The following is a 21071-nucleotide window of genomic DNA, read 5'->3' as shown; positions in this document are numbered from 1 at the left end:
GGGGCATGGACTCTACAAGGTGTCGAAAGCGTTCCACAGGGATGCTGGCCCATGTTGACTCCAATGCTTCCCACAGTTGTGTCAAGTTGGCTGGATGTCCTTTGGATGGTGGATCATTCTTGATACACATGGGAAACCGTTGAGTGTGAAAAACCCAGCAGCGTTGCAGTTCTTGACACAAACCGGTGCGCCTGGCATCTACTACTATACCCCGTTCAAAAGCACTTTAATCTTTTGTCTTGCCCATTCAACCTCTGAATGGCACACATACACAATCCATGTCTCAATTGTCTCAAGGCTTAAAAATACTTATTTAACCTTCTTATCTACACTGATTCAAGTGTATTTAACAAGTCACATCAATAAGGGATCAATAGCTTTCACCTGGATTCACCTGGTCAGTCTATGTCATAGAAAGAGCAGGTGTCCTTAATGTTTTGTACACTCGGTGTATGTGTGCACTGGTGTTTTGTGTGTGTGTGTCGGCATATTATGCCCAGCTTGTGTTGTGCCGTTGTCAACAGCATCAATAGTTCTAGCCACTTGTGATTGACTGTTTTTTTCCATCACTATCACAGAGGTGTTGAACTGCCTTCATGTGTGAGATGACTGTGTGTTTCACTCTTGAAAAAAAGGTTCTATCTAGAACCTTAAAGGGTTCTTCGGCTGTCCTTATAGAATAACCTTTTGGAACCCTTTTTTCTAAGAGTGTATGCCAGTGAAATTAATAGACTACCAAAACAAACAGAAACAGTTCCACACAAAATGTCTCCACCACACAGTCTGTGGTTAAAACGCAGACATTTGCCTCCACCGATCCATCCTACACGTTGAAGTTAATGCTATAATGTCACCTAATGACAAAACGTTATAGGTCCCATTTAAAACACCATGGATACATTTTTAAATCCACCTTGCCCTGGTCTTTATTATACCATGGAACCACGTCTAGACAACTCTATGCTTCATTTTCCCAGAATGCACTTGCTCGAGGAAAATCCCAGGAAGTGAACCCGAAACACACCACATGAATTAAATCTTCAGATTGAAGGCGTGTCCCTCCATACTCCTGATACTTTAATATGTCGACCTAACCACTCTAGTTTGGCTCACGCATGCTGTTGGTAATCACTGTATACTTTTCCGCTCAAGTGGAATGGCATTTAAACAAGAAATATATGTTTTTTTATTTAACCTTTCTCCGTCCTGAGCGGTATGACAGCTGCGTGGTCCCATGGTGTTTATACTTGCGTACTTTTGTTTGTACAGATGAATGTGGTACCTTCAGGCGTTTGGAAATTGCTCCCAAGGATGAACCAGACTTGTGGAAATCAAAAAAAAAAAAACTGAGGTCTTGGCTGATTTCTTTAGATTTTCCTATGATGTCAAGCAAAGAGGCACTGAGTTGAAAGGTAGGCCTTGAAATACATCCACAGGTACACCTCCGTTTGACTCAAATGATGTCAATTAGCCTATCAGAAGCTTCTAAAGCCATGACATAATTTTCTGGAATTTTCTAAGCTGTTTAAAGGCACAGTCAACTTAGTGTATGTAAACTTCTGACCCACTGGGTTTGAGATACAGTGAATTATAATTGAAATAATCTGTCTGTAAACAATTGTTGGAAAAATGACTTGTGTCATGCACAAAGTAGATGTCCTAACCGACGTGCCAAGACTATAGTTTGTTAACAAGAAATGTGTGGAGTGGTTGAAAAACAAGTTTTAATGACTCCAACCTAAGTGTATGTAAACTTCCGACTTGAACTGTTCATGTTCTTGTATGTTGTTATACGCACCCATATGTGTATTTGGGTGCATGCGAGGATGTGTGTCATGTTAATGATACATGCTCCATCATTGTGTGTGTGTGTGTGTGTGTGTGTGTGTGTGTTTACGCGTGCAAGCTTGTGAGAAAGTTTGTCTTCACTCGACTAAATCCCAATACATTGGAATGTGACAGTTCCCTCGCTTTCATCTCCCTTCATCACTCTGGTATACCCCCTTCTCCCCATCCCCCTCCCCGCCCCTCCCTGGCACTTCAAACCCCATCAGCTTTCATCAAAAGCCGTGGGGGGAGCCCAAGTCAGCCTCTGAGAGGACTCCAATCTGCTGCCACCACCTCCACTGCCACCAGCATCACCACCAGCACCACTGCTGCCAGCACCACCACCACCTGCAATATTTGCCAACTTAAAAGGAAATTAGATGCTTATCAATCATGATGCTGCCCAGGAATCAGAAGGTAGATCCTTCCTTCCTCCTCTCTCTCAAGAAAGCCCTTGTCTGACTGAATACCGACTGTAATACCGCGACTCTCAAAGATGTCCGCTGCTGAATAAATATGTTATGGACAATGTTTTGCTTCACGCTCTTCCAGTACATGACCAAAAGTATGTGGACACCTCATCGTTGAACATCTCATTCCAAAATCATGGACATTAATATGGAGTTGGTCCCCCCTTTGCTGCTGTCACAGCCTCTAGTCTTTTGGGAAGGCTTTCCACTAGATGTTGGAACATTGCTGCAGGGACTTGCTTTCATTCATCCACAAGAGAATTAGTGAGGTCGAGTACTTAGGCCTGGCTCACAGTCGGTGTTCCAATTCATCCCAAAGTTGTTTGATGGGGTTGAGGTCAGGGCTCTGTTCAGGCCAGTCAAGTTCTTCCACACCGATCTCAACAAAAATTGTATGTATGGACCTCACTTTGTGCACTGGGGTATTGTCATGCTGAAACAGGAAAGGGCCTTCCCCAAACTGTTGCCACAAAGTTGGAAGCACAGAAACGTTTAGAATATCATTGTATAAGGTTTCCCTTCAATGGAACTAAGGTGCCTAGCCGGAACCATGAAAAACAGCCCCAGACCATTATTCCTCATCCACCAAACTTTGGGGCAGGTAGGCATTGGCATTGCGCATGGTGATCTTATGCTTGTGTACGGCTGCTCGGCCATGGAAACCCATTTCATGAAGCTCCCGACGAACAGTTATTGTGCTGACGTTCCTTCCAGAGGCAGTTTGGAACTTGGTAGGGAATGTTGCAACCGAGGACAGACAATATTTACGAGCTACGCGCTTTAGCACTCGGCGGCCCCGTTCTGTGAGCTTGTGTGGCTGAGCTGTTGCTGCTCCTAGACATTTCCGATTTGCAATAACAGCACTTACAGTACAGTTGACCGGGGCAGCAGTAGCAGGGCAGAAATTTGACGAACTGACTTGTTGGAAAGGTGGCATCCTATGACAGTGCCACGTTGAATATCACTGAGCTCTTCAGTAAGGCCATTCTACTGCCAATGTTTGTCTATGGAGATTGTATGGCCGTGTGCTCGATTTTATACACCTGTCAGCAACGTGTCTGGCTGAAATTGCTGAATCCACTAATTTGAAGAGGTGTCCACATACTTTTGTATATATACAGTAGTGTATTTGACAGAGGCATTGAATGAGAATGGTCTTTTTTAGTAGCCATAATGAATCTTGATCACAATTTTTATTTGATCATACCAGCATTTTATGAAGTCACTTGTCTCTTGGTGATGATGTCATTGCTTAAAAATATATACCAAACAGGGCGGGGGAAACACTTTAACTGAAGCTGCAGAAACTAGTCATGTCTATTTTTAGACGGCCTACTGTAGCCTTTCTGAAGCCTCAGCTGTGGCATGGATGGTGAAAATGTGTTGCCCAAGGCAGGGGTAACCTGGAGGCTATAGGAGGAAGACATAGTGGCGCCCCATACAGCCTCTTCCTATTCCATTCTACTTGTGGCCAAGGCTTGACCCCATTACGACACAGTTTCCAAATTGTTGGGATAATACCCATGGTGGTATGTGAATGCAGCCGGGGCCAACTAACGACCCTGGCGCGCGCCTCTCACTAATCCAGCAGACGGCACCGACCATGGCTTCAGCATGATCCAGGAAATCCCTATATAATCCCCTGACACAATGAAGATTGAGGGTAGGGTGAGGTTGGCATGTCTTACGAGTGGACACTACTTATAGACCAGAGGTGTCCAACACATGTCCCTGTGGGCCGGTCTTCACCGAGGTCCGTAGGGCTGCAGTTAAAATGTATACTTTTTCCTCAATGTCAAAATTTGCTTTCGAAATGTTCGATGCTCAGCAAGCTGGACAGAGTGAAGAGACTATAAATGTAGGTTTATTATCATTTCTACCCAGTTTCGAATTTGATTTTAGTAACGCCACTGTCGATTGAGATCGCACCCCCCCAAAAAAACAACTCATTAAATTCTTAAAACCCTGCGGGCCTTGAGTTTCACATATGTGATAGAGCTTGGTGGTCGCTGAGGTTGAGTAACAAAGTTTTAAGCCAGGATTTAAAATAGTGTATTTTCACTTCCGATTCCTATGGAAGATACTTTGACTCAATGGAATCAATTGTATTCAACATTTCCCATAAAGCCCTATAACATTACCACATCAACGGAGCATTACCAGATACTTCCTCATTAGCCTATATTTACAGACAGACAATAAGAGCAAAGCACGAGGCCTTCTGTACATTGCATGTTAATACATTCATGAATGTGACCTGCGTGAAGTGTACACTGTTCAGCGTGATGTGTACACTGTTCAGCAACCGCCGACTCACGTGCCTCAAAAAAAATTCCCAGCATGCTTGCTATCAACCCTCCACATGACGTCTTGTGATGACACGTATCTGTGAGGAGTGGACACATCCTAGGGCTCCTGCTGCGTCCTCATGCAAGAACATGACCGTGCGGCAGAGAGTAGGACATGGCCCTCTTGTTGTGAGGGAGGCCCGTTTAGGGTTGGATGTTAGCATCACTATGAATTATTAATTTACAGGAAAGGGTTGAGGGAAGTAAAAAGGGAGGAGAGAAACAGACAGACAGACAGAGTGCAAGAGAGGAGTGATGCAATATTTACAAGACCGAAGCCTGCAAGTGATCTTGTACTTCCACCAGCTTTTATGGAAACCTTAGTATCATTCATTTAAATCAATTACTGATTACATGCAGCTAATAGAATTATCATGATGCATCCATGTGCCGAAGAGCAGGTCAGGGGAGGGTAGATGAGTAAAAACTCTGTTTCAAATGCATCTGTTGATTTTTGGAGATTTTACTAGAATGTTTTCTTCTAAGAGGAGATGTCTTTGAGTTTGGGACACAACCTAAATGTGAGCTTTAAATGGCTCAAACTCAAAGCACCACTTTCTTTTATCCCCCCGTCCCCCCCCCCAAAATAAAACACCATTGAAACACTGAGTAATATCTCAGCCCTATTGACTGACCAGAGGCATTACCTAGTCAAGAGAGACTTGATCAAGGGGAAGCAGAATTGTAATCATTGCTAGTTAATGAGCGACTTCAATTTTCAAAAGACAGTATGTTTAATGTTAACAGGAAAAGACTGCCTCTTTCGCCGGCATGATGAATAATTCATTGCACATCGGAGGGAACCTAAAATACATAATTACGGGTTGACTTATCTAAGCTTTGATTCTGCCATATCTGACATCAGTGCTGCCTAAACTTTGCCATATCTTTTTAATAACGGCTTATTAGCATTCAACAGGGGCAGTGAGCAATGGCTCCTGGGTAGAATATTGTTTTTTTGGAGTATTGCCCTCTGCGTTTTACAGAGGGTACAACAGTGTAAAGCGCACACAAAATTACGTCAAAACCACAATGAGGAAACAGACCTATTATTGTCCAAAATCATTTCAGTTGTGAATGGGTCTTCTGGCTATCTCTAGTCCTGAGGGAGAAGCTTAATGTGGACATATGAAAGAGGGGGATTCATGTTTTGAGGACTGTACTGAGCTCCAGTTGGAGCGCTGGTAGGAAATGTCATTTTTTGTGTGCATGCTTTTTTTGGGATCACAGGCCCTGCGGTGGCGGGTGCAAACGGTACACCAGATGGCGAGCGACAGAGCCAGAACCCAACCCGGCGGTACCGGAGGGGGAACACTTGGCTTCAGCCCCTCTACACTGTTTTAAGGGCACCCAGAATCTGTTTCCTTTAGACAACATAAGCCAAGGGAATAAAGGAGTTGGAATGGGTGCTTGTGCTCCGCCACACTTTTGACAAGACCTCCACTGAGACAAATTGGTCTGTAATGACATGTTCATGAAAACAGTAGTTAGTTAGATTTAGAAGGAGAGTTTCTTGTTTCTTCCTGATTAGGGTTGGCCTGAAAATTATATTTTCCATAATTGCAATGTACAGGTGCATCATTCCATTTCCAGCAACTAGCGCACCTCCTTGTGTTTAAAAAGATCCAAAGACAAGATAGCATTGAAATGGATAATAAAACAAATGAGTGCTTCTGCCCAGAGAGAAACAGAGAGACAAAGGAAGCACACAATACTGTAGCCTATAGCACAAAATGAAAACAAGCACAAAAAACAAACAAATGTGGTGGATAACCAGTATTTACATGAACAAGTAAGAGAGACTTTTATATTGGCTGTATATTGAGGAAATAAACAAATCACAGAATCGAGACTGAGGCAATTGCAGAACAGTAGAGAGAGCGAGAGAGACTGTTTAAAAGCAACACATCTAAGGGAACAAGGCAATCCGTACCCTGTTCCCAGACTAATTCCATTACAGCAAGCCACACAAACCTGCCCACACACCCTCCCACATGTAAGAACCGTTGTGCAGAATGCACACCAAACACAGTGTTTATATTCATCTGAACATCTGAGTGTGTCTTTTTCCCATTTCTGTTTTCAATGTGTGGACCTGTTCAACTCTGTGTGTGTGTATTCAGTTAAATCCCTGTTCTTATGCCAGTCTGTGTACTTTTCATGTGTGTATGTCCTTTTGTGTAAATACCAGTCGGTTGAGTCTTTGTACTTGTTTGTTTATATGTATGTGTGTGTACCGTCTGCGTCTGTCTGTCCCGCTTTGAGCGGGAGACATGGATTTACAGTTAAATGCTCCTATGTGCCAATTGTCAGCGTTGACAACTTTTGTGTGGGTGGTTGAATGAACCGTGTTTTGACGGGAAGCGGGGTGGATTGCATGGTACTGGCAGGGTTTTTTTCGTCAGACAAAATCGGATTTCCCTTTGTGCAGGGGACAGACGACTCCACAGCTACAGGAGGGAAAAAATTACTTGACAGGGTGCTTTGTCCCTATCTCTGTGCAAGATGGAGACAGTCATTGAATACCTTAGTGCTGCCGAAATACATAACACTCTACGAAATTAAACTGACATCTTCAGTTAACCCTAAAAGCGCCAACGGGGGTAATTTTTTATTAATTCATTATTAACCTTTTGTAACACAAGTAAGTTGTTTAAATTACCCTAAAATAAACAGATTCTTTAAACGAATTCACACATTTCAATCAAAATATACTTTTTTTTATACTTTCGTGTTTTGAACATATATTTTTTAATCAATTTAATCTATAACCACTTGCTATGAACATTTGTCTGTTGTTCATTCAAAGTGTTGTGTTTCTGTGATACTCAGAGGCTGAGAAATTGCTGATTGAGCTGATCTGACATACAGGTAGGACCTAAGATGGCCACCGATATGCGCGATATGGACACCTGTGCCATCAGACTTTTAGCTCGAACTCCGGAACGCTATGGGATATCAACTCAGTTCCAATTGCATCTAAAATATGACACTCGACTTGGTATAAAGACATTGACTGGAAGCTAAATATGTATTTACAATTTGTATTTTTCAGTTATAGTGGCTGCCATGCACCCCCCAATGGCCAATTCTGGGGTGGCTCCATATCTATATTTTTTCAGGGTACATACATCTACCTCTGTGCCAAATGTGGTCCTTTATCAAAGTTTACTATTGAGTCCACGTTTTCAGTTTAGCATACCACTAGTATACAAAAGAGAGATTATTTTTAATTTAAAAATAGGTTTAAAAATGATGACATTATTTAACCCTTGTGGTCAAAATGTACCCCTGTTTATCTTCAGGCTACATTCCAAACAGTAGTCGTTGATGGGCAAACGGTTTGATGTTGATGTCCCATATAGCATGGGTTAAGCCGGAACAAAGCCTATGGCCATCTTGTTTGGTCCCTAATGGCAACCAGCATTCGTCAGGAGGTGGATGATGGTTTGTCATTAATCTAATGAGTCTGGAAATGTGTAGAGTTTGGAAAAAAACTACAGTTTTCGTAAACATTTTCTGAATCCTAACGCAGTCTCAGCAACTGTAATTATAGCTTTGTACAGTATGTTGACAACCCTTCTGAGGTATGTTGTTGTACGTATCCTCTCTCTTAATCTCTCACTTTTAGTCTCTTTCCCATTCACTACATTTTCTATTTTGGTATGAACCTACTAACACATGCTGTGCACACCTTTTGTCATACGGGTGTTACAAGACGTTTGTCCATCTGCTGTGGCTCCACACCAGCTTCCAATTGGTTGGTTTTCTTCCTCTCAGTTGGTTATCTGCCTGGTTGTTTAAGCTGGTAAACTCTTCGGAAAAAAGGGTTCTTCGACTGTCCCCATAGGAGAACCCATGTTGGTTCCAGGTAGAACCATTTTGGTTCCAGATAGAACCCTTTTGAGTCCCATGTAGAATCCTCTGTGGAAAGGGTTCTACCTGGAACCAAAAAGGGTTCTCCTATGGGGACAGCCGAAGAACCCTTTTGGAAACCTTTTTCCGAAGAGTTTACCAGCTTAAACAACCAGGCAGATAACCAACTGAGAGGAAGAAAACCAACCAATTGGAAGCTGGTGTGGAGCCACAGCAGATGGACAAAAGTCTTGTAACACCCATACGACTAGCCCATTATTTTAAAATGGGATATAAATCAATTCTGACCAGATTACAGATATCCACAGTCCTCACAAAAGGTTTGCTTTGGCCAACAAAGGATCCCTGAGCCAGTCTGGAGCTGAGACAGGGGCCCAACCTGCTGTATACTACAGTGTACAGACCTTTATTGTACTTGGCATTGGATCTGGGTTCAAATACTATTTGAAATCATTGCAAATACTTTAGCTGGATTTGATTCAGCTTGCCTGGCAAAATGGAACTAATACAATAGTCCCAAATGTGTAAGCCCCGCCTATCTGGCACTTCAGGCAGGTTGTAACAAATGCTCAAATAGTATTTGAACCCAGATCTGCTTGGCCTTTTACATCAATAGTAATTTGAGGTGTGTGCAGATCATTGTGTATTTGTATGTGTTAGGGGCTTACCCAGACACAAAACTTTCTTAAACAAAATGTGACCACATTTACATTTAGCAGAAAAGGGCGGCTCTGCAGAAGGACCGATTAATAAAAACACATAGAACTTGGTGGCAACAATAAGGTTTTTAGGGTATTTTCTGACTCAAAGCTAAAAAGTGAAATGTTCTGTTAATCTCTAGATGTGTGGTCAAGGTTACTCTGGTATTTCCCCTACTGTTTTAACTTTCTACTGAGACCACCTACTGTAGCGCACAGTTCCACAGTTCCTCCCTCTCTGTGATCTTGAAAAGTAGGTACTCTGAATGCTTTTAGAAATGCTTTCTTTAAAATAAATATCTGAGCTTCTCTGTGATTAATTCTGTCAGATGTTTGTGATTTGTGCTTTTCATCTTTTTTTTTCTCATCTCCATAACGATGTCATGCAGAGATACAATTCCCCAAAATATTATACAGGTGTCTGTTCCTTGTATTCCATTAAAATCCTGGTATTATCTAGGTTAATGGGTCCCGTACATTGCAGCCTGCATCGTAAGCCGGACACACAGCGACGGCTGACCCATGGATCTCCTCCATCCGTCTACACTTCCCTTTCTCATCCTTTCCTCGTCTCCCTATACCGCTGCAATCAGCTTTGCTCTCTTCTCCTTTCAAACTTCTCCTGGTTATATTCTCTTTGGCCCACACCCCGTTCTTACCACTGCCGTCCCTCTGTTCTCTCCTCTCTTCTCTTCTCTCTCCTCTGCCCTGATAGCCTGAGGGATGAGGGTAGGTACGGCAACTGCACAATATGCAGTGGGTTCGTTTGAAGCCATTTTTTCGTAGGGAACATCAGAAAGAGAAAAGCTCCCGCTTGGTCTTTCTTGTCTTTATCTCTGGGGATTTTCACATACCGCTCTGTGTCGAGTTCGCTTTTATAAACAATGTCACTTGAAAGCTTTTGGTAAGAGGCACATATACAGGGAAATGAATACCTGAGTGACGTTCCACTGATTGAAGCACTTTTCTTTTTCTTTCCCTTTCAACGCCCCTTCCTCTACTACCACCACAGTAATACCAACCAGGTCAAACATGCCTCATTGAGCTCCACCTGACAGTAAACATAGCCAATCAGCGTCCTTCATTGAGACAAACAAATGCCAAGAGCCACAGGTATGCACTGCATGGGTTGAGCACCTGAATGACTCTAGCCTACTCACACAAACTAAAGAGCAAACTGATGAAAGGTTGGTATCTTATTGATACAGAGAATGTAACCCAGAGTGATTAAATGAGAATACAAAATATATTTGCTATTAAATTTGCAGAGACATTTGTGCCCTGCAAACACAGTCATTTGTTATCACTCATTATATTTGATTGAGCTCAAATGCCCTGTCGAGACAAATGAATGGACATTATTTCAAATGTTTTTAATAGCAACAGGCTAACCGCAATCATCTCAAACTGAGCCAAAAGGGATGAGCAGCGGAGTACATTAACAAGTAGCTCAATGCCCTAAATTCATGTAATTCCTCCCTCTTCCACATTATAGGCAGTTAGGAACATGTAACACGTGCTTCTACACCTGCATTCTAGCTGTTTGGGGTTTTAGGCTGGGTCTCTGTACAGCACTTCGAGATATTAGCTGATGTACGAAGGGCTATATAAAATAAACTTGATTGATTGATTGATTGATGTACAGTGACTATGATAACCAACAACTATAATTTGTAGCATGACAAAAACACATTAAATTAGTTAGAGATTAGCAGTAAGCAGACAATGAAAACCTCGTTAGGCAAGCTGCAATCCGGCAATTGCAAACGACACAAAATTTCCTGCCAATGTTATTTCAGTTTGTTTGCTAAAAAAGTAAAAATCTGGTTGGTGATACTGAAATGTCCAGTTTGCTGATTTTAACCATTGGACCATTTGGGGTAAACTACAGTATGATGTGGTATAGTGCTCATCTTCATGCCAGGCATGTCCTACCTTGACACAATCCTAACTACAGAGTACGAAAGAGTGAGTGACTTTAAAATTTGAGAAGGCTTCTGTTCGTTTTTTTTCTTTTTTACATTTAGACATGAAAGAGCAACGTCGGCTCCCTACACCCTCACGTCAACAAAGAACAAAGCTTGAATCCAAGACCTAAAGAATGTCAGTCTTCCAATTAATATGAGGCAACTATATGCAGCTCTTATTGTGATTCAAAGTTTTCCTGACACACAAAGCAGAAATGGACCATCTTCCCAGCATAGAAGAAGTTGGCCAAAAAGAGATAGTGCAATCCATAATGGGCCCCCAGAGCATACTCTGGCTATTCTGCAATAACAGATATAGGGAATCGAAGTTCATAATTTTGACCCATACTAGGCCTTACTTACAGTATAAAACATATGTTGTTATTATAACTAGAATGTAACTCTGGACAATGCTTTGTAAAGGGGGTCATAGAAATGAACAAACTGGATCGCAAGCCACCCACAAGGCAAAGCATGCTCCTGTTACCATGGTGTCAAGTGACCTTTTCCTGCTTGTAAACATTCCCATCCTTGTTCCACCTTATTTACTACGGATGTCATCGGCACTGATTTGTTTGGGCTGGAATCCCCCAGACAAAAGGGCTATCAAAACAAAAACAAAAATAGCATTCAAAGTCAAAATCTTCTCAGAGTAATAAACGCAGGTTAGCGTTTTTCATCATGAACCTTGTTCTGGAGGCAACTCTGCAGAGTGGTCACTAGCTGACACATTTTAAACCTAACTTTCACCCTAACCCTAACCACACTGCTAACCTTAATGCCTAACCCTAGCCTTAAATTAAGACCAAAATGCACATTTTTGTTTTCATAAAAAAATTATATCTTGCCAATTCTGACTTTGCATTTGGCCGATCTAATCGCTCAGTTCTGCCTCTAGGCCAAGACTCATGAGACTAAACGTCAACCTGCAGAATAAACAACAAAATAAGTCACCACAAACAGTTACCTGTAGACTAAATACAAAAAAAGATATGAAGGCAATTCTTCAGAAACTCTAAATAAAACAGAAATGTAATTGGGCTAATACAAGACAAAGGGTCTTGATCACAGGCTGGTAAACTAGGGTTGTCCCAGCAGGGGATCTGAAATAACAGTAGTACTGAAAAGGCACAGGGTAGCGCAGCTGAATCATGTATTCTCCACAGACGGCGCAATTATTCGGCAGGCTTTATCCGAGGATTAATGAATCACATTGATTCAAAAGAAAGGATAATAAGTACAGCTTAGCCATAAGGGGGAAAGGGCAATTCTTTTTGACAAATAAGCTAAGCCATCTGACCAATTTAGAAGGTGCATCTGACTGACATGGCCATTCTTTGGTTGTAACGCATCGTTTCAAGATTTCTTTGTGCCAGGAGGACATATCAGAGGAATTGTGGGAAAGACCATGATCAGCTCAAAATGTGATAGTGAACAACCTTTCTCTATTACCTTACCTGTACATCGATGGCCAGAACGGAGCAAATGGAATGACATCAAACACCTGGAAACCATGTGTTTGATGTATTTGATACCATTCCACTAATTCTGCTCCAGTCATTACCACAAGACCGTCCTCCCTAATTAAGGTGCCACCAACCTCCTGTGCTGTACATACAGTGAAACAGACAAGATGTAAGGAACACCCCCAAGACAGTATGTTCCTCGTCCTCGCAGTTGGATAACAAGATTTAAAGGTCCAGTGCAGTCAAAAATGTAATTTGCCTGGGTTTTGTATATATCAAAACAAATTGTATATGTCACATGCGCCGAATACAACAGGTGTAGAAGAAGTAGACCTTACTGTGAAATGCTTTACTTACAAGCCCTTAACCAACAATGCAGTTCAAGAATTAGAGTTAAGAAAACATTTACTTAATAAACTAAAGTTAAAAAAAAAAAAAAAAGTATATTACCACACTGAGGTTGGGATACTACTGTGAAATTGTGAAAATTATGTTAATCAGTAGAGGCTGCTGAGGGGAGGACGGCTCATAATAATGGCTGGAACGGAGCAAATGGAATGGCATCAAACACATAGAAACCATGTTTAATGTATTTGATACCATTCCACTTATTCTTCTCCAGCCATTACCACGAGCCCGTCCTCCTCAATTAAAGTGCCACCAACCTCCTGTGATGTTTATGCCTTATTTATATAAGAGCTGTTTGAAAAGACCACCTGAAAATTTAACCTGTTGTGGTGGAATGGAGTTTTGGCCTGCCCGGTGATATCACCAGGCGGTAAATAAGTTAATAGACCAATAAGAAAGAGAGTTCCAAACCTCTCTGCCAATAACAGCTAGTTTTCAGATTCCAACATCCCCACTCAGACAGTTCAAGCAAAATTATTGCTTGAGAAATTGCTCTTTGTTAAGAAGCTATTTTTGTTTATTTTTGATCATTTTATTTTGAAAACCATCACAGTAAGGTACTTAATTGTTACCCAGAAATGATTTGATATTGAGATAAAAACAACTGCATTGGACCTTTAAAGCTTCAACGGTGACCGTGCAAGAGCATAGAAAAACTCAGTTGTCTCATTTACTGTCACATCCATACACTAGTGGAAAGATGCAAGCCTGTCTTCGCATGACAACAAGCTGTACCTGTACGTTATGTGCAGAATCTGATGTAATTGACACCACACAGGCAAAATCTATGAACAGACGGCCAGTGGCCAGATGCCCATTTGGACAAATCTCCTTCATCTCCAGTGTACTGATTTACCAACCAGACTGAGACAAGACTCACCCAACATATTTGAACAGGTGTCAAATATAGAAAATGAAATTTAACAATCAGCTCTCTCAGCATTACAATATACAGTATATTGTATACAGGCATTAGTAATAACTATAATATAACTACATATAAAATCTGGTCTTGCTGGAACAATGCTAATGATAATGAATAGCTACTGGAAAGAGTAATTCATGGATTACATTCAAAGAGTGTAAATGCTATTTTAACTGGAACTTGTCTTCCTCTGTGAATATAGTCTTAATACAAATGCAAAATGGTTATTTTGATGACAAAATTAAATAAATTAATCATTGATTGGCTCGAGATGGGAGTGCTGGAACCTTCTGAATAATACAAACCAATGAAAAGTACATCAGTGTTGATTGCTTCCTAATTTTCCTCTGATGGAACAAGTAGAAATTATCACTGCTATGCAAAAATATTATATAAACACAAGCACACACACACACACACACACACACACACACACACACACACACACACACACACACACACACAGTTAAACAGTTAAAGACATCTTCAATAACGCCAAGAAACCGCCAAAATAACACACAACTTTATACTGAAAATGTGATTTTCCTAGCAGCCCTGGTGATGGTGGTTGAAGTGTATAGCCCCTGCTATTTATTCTGCTCCAGTTGTTGCTCAGTCCAGACAACTACCACCTCCACTCTCCTTTTCCACAGCAGTCTATGCATACAGTATCTGTCTGTCTAGCAGACAAATGGCAACATCTGCCTGTGTCTTGGGAACCACGCATGCCACATTAATCATGATGATGACGTGTCAAGTGATGGGCCAAGTAAAGAGGACATGAAAGATATTGCCTCATCAATATCATGACATTTAAATAAACTTAGTTCTAAATAAAATGTAAACATGCTGACCAAAATAAATGTACACATACATGTTATTCAATCATTTCATTGAAACAAGCGCGCGTCAACAGGCGACTGCATAGCCAGACGCTAAATTAGAGCTATATTTTAGACGCGCTGCAAGTCCCGCCTCTCCCATCTACTCATTGGTTTTTAGCAGCATATACACATGTGGGTGATTGAAAGATGAACTGAGGTCCCCACTACAGTCCAGTTGGTGGCGGTTATGCACCTTAAAGTTGGTTGCCAACCCCCATATAAAATCCATAGAAGAAGAATGTACAAGACAATATTAATCAAAGAAAACTAAATAAAAACTAACTAGGTTTGCACTTTTATATGTGGATTAATTGTCGGAGTAGAAAACACACATTTTGTGTGACTCAAAATTGGTCAACATTCTACAAAGATCCAGCAAAAAAAAGGACCATATGCATTTCAGGTAAAATAACAACCCAAAACAAATTAGCTAGCAACAGCAAGCTAGCTAAATGTTAGCTAAATGTACATGGATGTTTCATATGTGTTTTGACCTCTCCCTTATTTAATATTGTTGGTTCATAGTCGGTCTTGGTATTTTAATCTGCGTGTCATGAATGCGTCTGGTGAGGATAGACAAAATCAGCATGCGCATGATGGCGCACGGGGACGCACCCATGGAGCTGATTTGGTCATCATGTCCCTGTAACCATTGCTTCTCTATTTGAGCAGTTAATTTGCTCATTGGTGATTATGCAAATTATCAATCAAAGAAAAAGAGGGTGAATTAACTACCAAATGAGGAGTGCATTCGTGATTATGGTAACCTAGACATAGACTCTACTACACCAAGATGGGAGTGAATGAAAGCATGGTGTGCCTGTTCTAATTTCAGCCATAAATTATTCAATGCTAGAGCGATGCAGTAAAACAGACGGACAGGATGTAAAGAACTAAGAGGAGAGACTGAAACAGGGGAGGCTTTTTCTCTCCATTTGATGTGGAAGCGAAATAGGGAAACGCTCTGTTCATTCATTCAAACTGGAATGGTGGAAACATGCCAATTTTCTCTTGAAGACATCATGCTGTGTAGTAGTACCACTCAAAGCACACAGCCGTTTCCAAACATCTGGCAAACAAATTACAGAGTAAAATGCAGTCAAGCTCATTCAGTGTGTGCTTGACCTTCAGTCAGACTAGGTGTAGGGTTTCCCTAGACTGACTGAAATATTGGCCGGGAGAATAGGGACAGCAAAAACAGACAATTATCAATTCATGTAGGCCTATACTGTCCCCATCATGATAACAGGGTTGGCTGACATTGGAACCCAAATGTTAGACAATAGTAGTAGTCTGATTTTTGACGAGACAGAGGTAATGGTAGGGTCAGGTGCATGCTCCCCTGAAGGAATTGATCCACTGTAAGTTTATGTGCTTACTACTGATGCATTTAGCAACTGATGCATATATGCCTATAGGTGTAATAGGTGGATAGAGGCTGAGCAAATGCGGAATGATTTATTAACAAACATACCCAGCCACCATTCTCCTGGATCCAGTTCTGTAGGGGTCCGTTCAGGTACTCCGTCATCCAACGAGCGATGTTGTCTACCTGGGACGTCATCTCCCGGTTGACGCTCTCCACGCACATTGTCCCTCCAAACTCAAAGAAAGCCACAATCCGACCCCAGTTTACCCCGTCGCTGAAGAGCTCATCAATTACAGCGGTAAACCTTCTCTGTGCCGTGCTGGGCGTAAAATGCAACTGACCCGACATCTCTGCAAAGTCCCGCTGATACATTCTTTCAATCTCGCCACCCGCCTCGCGCAGGACTCTGTGCAGCCTGACATGTGGGTCAGGTTGCGGACTCCTGTTTTGGTAAGGAGAGTCGGAGTCCTCGCCTGCGGCGGTGGGCTGGGACCTCCGTGCAAAAACTTCAGGGGAGTTGGGTGTAGAGGGGTCCCCAAAGCCATTATTTGAAGAATCGTTTTCTGCTTGAAATTTCCATACAAATCCCATGTTCAACAGTTTGTGTTGGATGTATTTTTCGACAATAAAGCGACTGTTATAAGGATTCTCGTTTGCCATCATGGTTTTGTAATATCCAGAAAGCTGTTTACGCAAAATACATTTCCAATAGTTGGTTGAGACAGCCTAAAAGATATCCCCTAAAATGAGATATGGTGTCAGACGATCAAATGTATCGCTAACATTGGGCAACAGTGCATGATCTGCATAGCAACGCTTGTTCCAGCCGTGGTAGAAAATAATACAAAGTAATCAAACCGTATTTCCAAATGACATAGCCTATTCCAATAAGAGCATGTGGAAACACTGTTTGCTTTTAAAAACATGCGCATTCAAATATTTAGTCGGGTCAAAAAAATGGTGCTATTCTAACATACATTTCGAGTTCCAGCAGCCTGTCAACTTTACAGTACAGAATGTGCCCTTGTAGTAGAATGATCTGCCCGCAATGTCTGGTTCTTGCATATGGTACGCCCCTTTTCAGGAATCCATTGGAACAGTAATGCGTTTTGGATATGCTTGGAGCTGATCCTCACTTGGAACACGGGCGTATGACTGTTTCAATCGGTTGCTTCAATCAACATTGTGTAGCTAGGCCTATTTGTCTCGAAAAAAAGTAGTCTTTGATTCAGTTACATTATTGCGTTCTGGGGTTGAATCCTCTGACATTAACTACAAAGTCCCAGAAAGACGGAAGAGAAATTATTTGCAAGGCAACTCTCGAAATAGCCTACTCTTATTTCACAGAGAAATGCACAAAAAACTCAAACAGAAGCACCAGACAGAAGGTCCAAGATTTATACGGATAGAAAAGCGCAGGTTACTTGTGTATTATATGCAGACGATTTCAACGACGCTCCTCTCATGCAGTGAGTTACAGTAGCCCTCAGCTTTCTCTCATCTACTCCCTCGCAGGCGAGCCACTCACTCCCACTCAGGGAGGTACTTCCTTCTAGCTACGTCACTCTCATTCAAGCTTTTCTTGTATTATGTTAAGTGAAGGCATATGGCCATAGGATGATATGATGGTCATCTGTTTATGTTGCACAATTTAACACATTACATATGTTATAACAGAGTAGCTAGCCCATAAAGTGGAATAACTAGGGATATTAGGCCTACATACTACATTATTACCATGTAGTTACAGGATACGCCTATGATAAGACATTACAAACATCAAAATGTATAGAACAAATAGACATCAAAATGTATGGTAACAATGTGAAAGTAACGGTGTACTGCCCTTACTCTCATATGGTAGATGTAATTATCAATATGATGGTTACAAAGAACTCATATTTCCAGAACAAAATGAGAAGTGATACTATAAAATCACCTACTGTACCTCCAGTTCACTGACCCATTTCAAACGACAGACCCTCACTACTGTCCTCTCCTGACCTCTTGGTTTGGGCTACAGCTCCTCACATGAACGAGAATCCCTCAAACATATTTTTTTCTGTCTTGCACCACACATGTTCATAATTTTTCTACACTGTTGAGATGGATGTGTGTGTGTGTGTGTGTGTGGATGGTGACTTAGAAAGCTTAAAAGAAACCTAACAGAAAGAGTCATGTTACAGAATACTAAATAACATGACACAAGAAAGCTATTGTGTGCTCCCGAGCGGCCCAGCGGTCTATGGCACTTCATCTCAGTGCTAGAGGCATCACTACAGACACCCTGGCTGTATCACAACCGGCCGTGATTGGGAGTCCCATAGGGTGGCGCACAATACGCCCAGTGTTGTCCGGGTTTGGCCGTTGTAGGCCGTTATTGTAAATAAGAATTAGTTCTTTTTTTTTTTTTATTTTTTTTTTATTTCACCTTTATTTAACCAGGTAGGCTAGTTGAGAACAAGTTCTCATTTGCAACTGCGACCTGGCCAAGATAAAGCATAGCAGTGTGAACAGACAACACAGAGTTACACATGGAGTAAACAATAAACAAGTCAATAACATGGTAGAAAAAAGAGAATCTATATACAATGTGTGCAAAAGGCATGAGGTAGGCAATAAATCGAATAATTACAATTTAGCAGATTAACACTGGAGTGATAAATCATCAGATGAACATGTGCAAGAAGAGATACTGGTGTGCAAAAGAGCAGAAAAGTAAATAAATAAAAGCAGTATGGGGGGTGAGGTAGGTAAATTGGGTGGGTAGTTTACAGATGGACTATGTACAGCTGCAGTGATCGGTTAGCTGCTCGGATAGCAGATTTTTAAAGTTGTTGAGGGAGATAAAAGTCTCCAACTTCAGAGATTTTTGCAATTCGTTCCAGTCGCAGGCAGCAGAGAACTGGAAGGAAAGGCGTCCAAATGAGGTTTTAGCTTTAGGGATGATCAGTGAGATACACCTGCTGGAGCGCGTGCTGCGGGTGGGTGTAGCCATCGTGACCAGTGAACTGAGATAAGGCGGCACTTTACCTAGCATAGCCTTGTAGATGACCTGGAGCCAGTGGGTCTGACGACGAACATGTAGCGAGGGCCAGCCGACTAGGGCATACAGGTTGCAGTGGTGGGTCGTATAAGGTGCTTTAGTAACAAAACGAATGGCACTGTGATAAACTGCGTCCAGTTTGCTGAGTAGAGTGTTGGAAGCTATTTTGTAGATGACATCGCCGAAGTCGAGGATCGGTAGGATAGTCAGTTTTACTAGGGTAAGTTTGGCGGCGTGAGTGAAGGAGGCTTTGTTGCGGAATAGAAAGCCGATTCTTGATTTGATTTTGGATTGGAGATGTTTGATATGAGTCTGGAAGGAGAGTTTGCAGTCTAGCCAGACACCTAGGTACTTATAGATGTCCACATATTCTAGGTCGGAACCGTCCAGGGTGGTGATGCTAGTCGGGCGTGCGGGTGCAGGCAGCGAACGGTTGAAAAGCATGCATTTGGTTTTACTAGCGTTTAAGAGCAGTTGGAGGCCACGGAAGGAGTGTTGTATGGCATTGAAGCTCGTTTGGAGGTTAGATAGCACAGTGTCCAAGGAAGGGCCGGAAGTATATAGAATGGTGTCGTCTGCGTAGAGGTGGATTAGGGAATCGCCCGCAGCAAGAGCAACATCATTGATGTATACAGAGAAAAGAGTCGGCCCGAGAATTGAACCCTGTGGTACCCCCATAGAGACTGCCAGAGGACCGGACAACATGCCCTCCGATTTGACACACTGAACTCTGTCTGCAAAGTAGTTGGTGAACCAGGCAAGGCAGTCATTAGAAAAACCGAGGCTACCGAGTCTGCCGATAAGAATATGGTGATTGACAGAGTCGAAAGCTTTGGCCAGGTCGATGAAGACGGCTGCACAGTAATGTCTTTTATCGATGGCGGTTATGATGTCGTTTAGTACCTTGAGCGTGGCTGAGGTGCACCCGTGACCGGCTCGGAAACCGGATTGCACAGCGGAGAAGGTACGGTGGGATTCGAGATGGTCAGTGATCTGTTTGTTGACTTGGCTTTCGAAGACCTTAGATAGGCAGGGCAGGATGGATATAGGTCTGTAACAGTTTGGGTCCAGGGTGTCTCCCCCTTTGAAGAGGGGGATGACCGCGGCAGCTTTCCAATCCTTGGGGATCTCAGATGATACGAAGGAGAGGTTGAACAGGCTGGTGATAGGGGGTGCGACAATGGCGGCGGACAGTTTCAGGAATAGGGGGTCCAGATTGTCAAGCCCAGCTGATTTGTATGGGTCCAGGTTTTCCAGCTCTTTCAGAACATCTGCTATCTGGATTTGGGTAAAGGAGAAGCTGGGGAGGCTTGGGCGAGTAGCAGCGGGGGGGGCGGGGCTGTTGGCCAAGGTTGGAGTCGCCAGGAGGAAGGCATGGCCAGCCATTGAGAAATGCTTGTTGAAGTCTTCGATTATCACGGATTTATCGGTGGTGACCGTGTTACCTAGCCTCAGTGCAGTGGGCAGCTGGGAGGAGGTGCTCTTGTTCTCCATGGACTTTACAGTATCCCAGAACTTTTTGGAGTTAGAGCTACAGGATGCGAATTTCTGCTTGAAAAAGCTGGCCTTTGCTTTCCTGACTGACTGCGTGTATTGGTTCCTGACTTCCCTGAACAGTTGCATATCGCGGGGGCTCTTCGATGCTATTGCAGTTCGCCACAGGATGTTTTTGTGCTGGTCGAGGGCAGTCAGGTCTGGAGTGAACCAAGGGCTATATCTGTTTTTGGTTCTGCATTTTTTGAACGGAGCATGCTTGTCTAATATGGTGAGGAAGTAACATTTAAAGA

At 42.3% G+C, this 21071-nt stretch overlaps 1 protein-coding gene across 1 annotated transcript in view; it reads right to left on the bottom strand.

Annotated features, from left to right (window-relative positions):
- LOC129823084 (apoptosis regulator Bcl-2-like) overlaps positions 1 to 17771 on the bottom strand; it is a 90570-nt gene extending 72799 nt beyond the window's left edge. The window contains exon 1 of the mRNA XM_055881813.1: positions 16344 to 17771. Within this exon, the coding sequence (XP_055737788.1) occupies positions 16344 to 16901 (558 nt within the window). The 5' untranslated portion in view covers positions 16902 to 17771. The remainder of the gene's footprint in view (positions 1 to 16343) is intronic.
- Between the last annotated feature and the right edge of the window lie 3300 nt (positions 17772 to 21071).

The sequence above is a fragment of the Salvelinus fontinalis genome, chromosome 25 (assembly GCF_029448725.1).
Source record: "Salvelinus fontinalis isolate EN_2023a chromosome 25, ASM2944872v1, whole genome shotgun sequence".
NCBI classification, from domain to species: domain Eukaryota; kingdom Metazoa; phylum Chordata; class Actinopteri; order Salmoniformes; family Salmonidae; genus Salvelinus; species Salvelinus fontinalis.
The sequence above is the reverse complement of the archived record's forward strand: the minus strand, read 5'-3'. Positions and strand labels throughout refer to the sequence as shown.